Raw genomic sequence first — 4,575 nt, forward strand, 5'->3', positions numbered from 1 at the left:
AAAAAAAAAAAAAAAGAAAAAAAGAAGGAAAAAGATCACAAGTTTGAGCACACCTGGGCAATTTATCGGCTTAGAGAAACCCTGTCTCATGGGTATTTTTTTCCCAGTAACAGAAATCGAACTCAGGACCTTGAGCTTGCCAGACAATGCACCGCCACTGAGCTAGATCCCTGGCCAGAGACACTGTCTCAACATAAAAGGTGGAAAAGGAGGCTCAGTGCAAAAGCCCTGGGTTCCATCCCCAGTACCACCCCTCAAAAGTCATTTTCACACTAAAAAAGCCACTCAGATTTCAGAACTGAATAATCTGCTTTTAGGAAATAGACCTGCACTGCTTCTCCACGGAACGTGCTAAGCCCAGCGCACATCATCGGGCAGAAACTGACCCCTCAGGGCCGGGACTTGGCTCACCGGCGGGCCGCCAGCCTCACAAGCGCAAGGTCGGGAGTTCGACGCCCTCAGCAGCCAGGGACCCTGGCCAGGCTCCGCCCTCCCCCTTCCTCCTTCCCCACAGACCGCACCACTCCCGTCCACCCCACCCTCCCGGCCTCTTCGCAGCGCTGGCCCCGCCACTGCCCGCGGTACGCGCCTGTTCCGGGCCATCCCTCCTCTCCCCTTCGGTGCCAGCCCACGAGGGCAGGGACTTCATGTGCCTGGCACGGCCCACACTCCCCGTGCTCTGTAAGCACCTGCCGGGTGATCCCCAAGAACCTGTCAGCACGGAAAAGAAAACCCAAACGCCTTCCCTTTCCTTCGAAACGAAATTAAAATACAAGACAGGAAAGAGCACCATCCAGAAAGGCCTACGCAGAGGATTCAGGGAGGTTAGGGGACCCCAAACCCCGTAAGACCAGCTCGGTGGCTGGATCCCCGTCATGCCGGCCCTGCCCCAGGCTCCTGGCTCCGCCCCCAGAAGAAAGGGACAAGGACTTCCAGCCACTGCAAGCCTGGCCAGCTACCTGCTCACTTGGGAAGACCGCTGCAGCTCAGCTGGTTTCAGGCTTGAGACACTGCTTAGTTAAACGACACAAGACACGATGGCAGGCCGGAACGCCAACACCAAGAGTTTTGTCTTGCTTTGCCTGGGTGATCCAGCACTGGGCAGCCCGGCCTTCTTTAAGGAGGAATCTATTATCTTTCCACAACGGTGCTCATTTTGCAGATGGGACCACTGAGGCACTGAGGACTAGAGCAGGGCAGGGACGGGAGCAGGGCTCTGACCCCCAAGTCTGTCTCAGCACCGATGGCCAGGAAGAGGCTGAGTGAGGCCGGGTGCCGCCCCGAGTCACGCAGAGGGTTTCCCAGCGCCGTCCTGGCAGCTCCTGGGAGCCCTGGCACAGCGCAAGGCCTTCTGCGGGGTCCTCACCTCCACTCTTCTGCCAAGCACCCCAGGAGAGGGCAGGTGCCCGGGCAGAGAGCAAGCAGGCCAGTGAGGCCAGGTGGGGGACCAGGGCAGCGGGCAGCGCTGGCCAGATGCCAGGCACAGATCACTGCTGTGACTCAGCTCCTCTAGGGCAGACGGACAGGCGGCCCGAGGGTCTGATGGAGGAGGATGGCGGGAGGCCAGAGTGCCAGGAGCCTGGAGGAAAAGCAAAGACCACGCTGCTACCCTGAGGGCAGGGCTCGATGCTGCTGTCCCTCCCAGTCCTGTGCAAGAAAAGGCATTCCGAGCTCGGCGTGGTGGTTCACGCCTGTCACCCAGCACCGGGAGGCCCAGGGAGGACTGCGGGAGAAACCTTGCCTCAAAATAAAACACTTAGAAGGCCTGGGAATGTTGCACAGTGAGTTCAACCCCAGCACTGAAAAAAAAAGCCCTAATTATGAATACCCCAGCTACCCTGGACACCGGGGAAGAGGTCCTGGGGTTCGGCCACCTCAGCCTGTGCTCCTGGCCAGGGCTGTGCAGCTCTGGGCGTCACGTGGCTGCTGATACCCCTCACCCAGTGTACGTCTGCAGAGGGGCTATGTTTATGCTCTGCACATGAGGCTAAGTAAACCACTGCAGCCAGCACCGGGCCCATGCCCCACACCATGTGCCGCTCAGGCCTCAATGCAGCCCCAGAAGATCCCGCTGCCTCCATCCCTGCTACAGAGGAGGGAGATGAAGCTCGGTGTGGGAAAGTGACTTCTGCAAGGAAGTGGACCCAGCAGCTGACCCGGGCTCTGAACCACCCTGCCGCCCCCCGAGCGTGCCTACGGGAACGCCTGAGACACACCCAGAGTCCAGAGAGAGCGGACAAAACAATACAGCAGCAATAAAGTGATTACAGCAGGAGAGCACAGGCTGGGGGTAGCAAGGCAGGGGGCACAGGGACACTGGTGGCTTCATTTTCAGCAGGGGATCAGGAAAGTTCTCAAAGCGAAGGTGATTTCTGAGCAAAGCCTTGAAGGAGCTAGGGGAGGAGCTATGCTTGGAGCACAGAGGCAGGGCCTGGCCCTCTCCTCAAGGTGCCACCAATCCGAGAGGCACAGAGGGCAGACACTGCAGTAAAGAGGCAAGAGGGAGGGCTGGGAGCGTCAAAAGGCTAGAAATGCAGCCCGGACAGAGCCGCAGCCCGCACCTTCCCCAGGATACGGCCAGAGGAAAAAGCAGTAGCCCGATTTATCTGGAGAGAAGATGCAGGCTGGGCTGTGGAAGCAAATGCTGAGGGAGCGTCCCTGAAGAGACACGGACAGCAGGGCCAGGCCTAGAGGGTGGGACTGGGTCCGAGACAAAGGAGCCTTCCGGGATGCCACTAGAGGGCCACGGGCAGGGCAGGGCAGGGCAGTGCCCTTAAGGCTGGGAGAGGATGGGTCAGAGGGGAGAGGACAGGGCTAGGGAGGAGGGGCTGTGTGACAGCAGCGGAAGGCGAGGGGTTAGGAGTGGGCTCTGGCCGGTGGTTCCGTGGTCAGCAGTGTGTGCGCCATTCAGCTGTGCTGAACAGGCCACTGGCACAGGGACGAAAACAGGAGGGAACGGACGGAGTGGTGTGGGAGGGCAAGCGGAACGGACCCTCAGTGAAACGCAGGAGCTGGCAGATCCTGTGTTTCTGGTTCCCCTGCGGGGCACACTGAAGGCACCCCGTGCCGGGTGATGTGGGGACCAGCGAGTCAGAGACAGAGCCCGGTCCACACTTCCCACGCAGGGAGGCCTCGGCAGAGGCAGGGGCAGGAGGCCCTGGGGAACTGTAGGAGCCCAGGACGGACCCTAAGGCACAGCCGGACCTGCCTGTTTTGTTCCCAGCTGCTCCTTATTAGCTGGGGTTAATAGCACGTAGGATGCAGAAATGGGTTAGGGCCGAGTGGATTCATCTCTGCAAAGGACTAGAACACTTCCTGGCACCTTTGGCGATCACAGTCCCTGAGGTCTTCAGGCCCCGGTCTGTCTCCCCTACTGTCCTCTCCACCCCACACTGCAAACAGGCAGGGCCAGTGTCAATGTGAACTTTGTGGTCCGGTTTCACCCACTGTGAAGAGGCCTCCAGGCTGCTAGGCCCTGTGCCGGCCTCCCTGGGGACACCATGGTGCGCTCCCAGACACGGACAGTCAACGTCAGTCCAGTTTGGGCCAAGTGTTGGGGAAAACTGGCCTGAGCAGCATGTCCGACTCACCTCTGCCCACAGCAGCTTTGCTGTGGGACAGTCCAGGCCTCTGGGACACCGTCTCCCCCTTGGCCTTTCATGGAGAATGTGGTCACTGTCCTGCTCAGGCAGGCTGGCCCTTTCAACTTTCCTCTCTAGCACACACTTCTCCCTCCCTTCCTGGCTACAGCCTCCTCGCTCTGTGGCTATGAGGACTGAAAGATTCTGGGCGCGCAGTGCACTGCCGGACCCCATTACAGCACACTTGGGGTACTCTAAGAATCAAATGAGAAGGCGATGCAGTCTAGAGAGTGAAAGTACCTACACAAACGCGGAACCAGAGGAGCTGGAGAGGATTCCCGCTCTGCCCTTCCTAGGCTGAGTGACCGCTTTGTGTCTCAGTTTCTCCATGTGTTAAAGAGGAGCTATGACTCTTCTAGCCGTTAAGGACTAGAGAAGGTAACCCCTTCCGCGCACAATCAAGACAGTTGTGTCCAGAGCGGAGAGGGAGCAAGGTCGTGACCGCAGAGGGATGGGATGTCAGAACCTCACAGCTCTTGATTTTTGGCCCTAGGTGTGACTTTGACGTTCTGGGGAGGAGTGGCAGAGCTCAGAGGTTAGGAGCAGATCCCCTGACAGCGTGCGCTCCTGATCCCGGAAGCACATGACCGCGGGTCTCGGGGAGGTGGGAGAGGGGGCCCGGTCACCTTCACCGCGAAGTCGATGACCCTCTTGACAGCCACGAGCGCGCGCAGCTCCGCCATCTTCCGCCGAAGCCACCTGCCGAGTCAGTCCTTACTCCGGCCGGTCTGCACGCCCCGCCCGGGTGTCTGCGCCTGCGCACCGCGCGACCAGCCAGTCAACTATCGCAGAGACTGTTTCCCCGCCCACGTAACCAATCAGAAGGAAGAAAAGGGAAGAGGTGTGGCAGGGGCGGAAGGCCAATGGAAAGTGGAGCCGGGGGAGAGAGGCGGGACGCGAGGCCTCGGAGAAGGGGGCGTGGCAAGGAACTAGG

At 59.8% G+C, this 4,575-nt stretch overlaps 2 protein-coding genes across 2 annotated transcripts in view; both read right to left on the minus strand.

Moving 5' to 3' along the window:
- Etfb (electron transfer flavoprotein subunit beta) overlaps positions 1–4,434 on the minus strand; it is a 12,846-nt gene extending 8,412 nt beyond the window's left edge. Inside the window, exon 1 of the mRNA XM_010615667.3 lies at positions 4,268–4,434. Coding sequence (XP_010613969.1) covers positions 4,268–4,324 — 57 coding nt within the window. The 5' untranslated portion in view covers positions 4,325–4,434. The remainder of the gene's footprint in view (positions 1–4,267) is intronic.
- Cldnd2 (claudin domain containing 2) overlaps positions 4,356–4,575 on the minus strand; it is a 1,613-nt gene continuing 1,393 nt past the window's right edge. Inside the window, exon 5 of the mRNA XM_010615681.2 lies at positions 4,356–4,570. Within this exon, the coding sequence (XP_010613983.1) occupies positions 4,356–4,570 (215 nt within the window). The remainder of the gene's footprint in view (positions 4,571–4,575) is intronic.

Source organism: Fukomys damarensis, unplaced genomic scaffold, assembly GCF_012274545.1.
Source record: "Fukomys damarensis isolate Sample0158 unplaced genomic scaffold, DMR_v1.0_HiC HiC_scaffold_19, whole genome shotgun sequence".
Classification (NCBI taxonomy): Eukaryota; Metazoa; Chordata; class Mammalia; order Rodentia; family Bathyergidae; genus Fukomys; species Fukomys damarensis.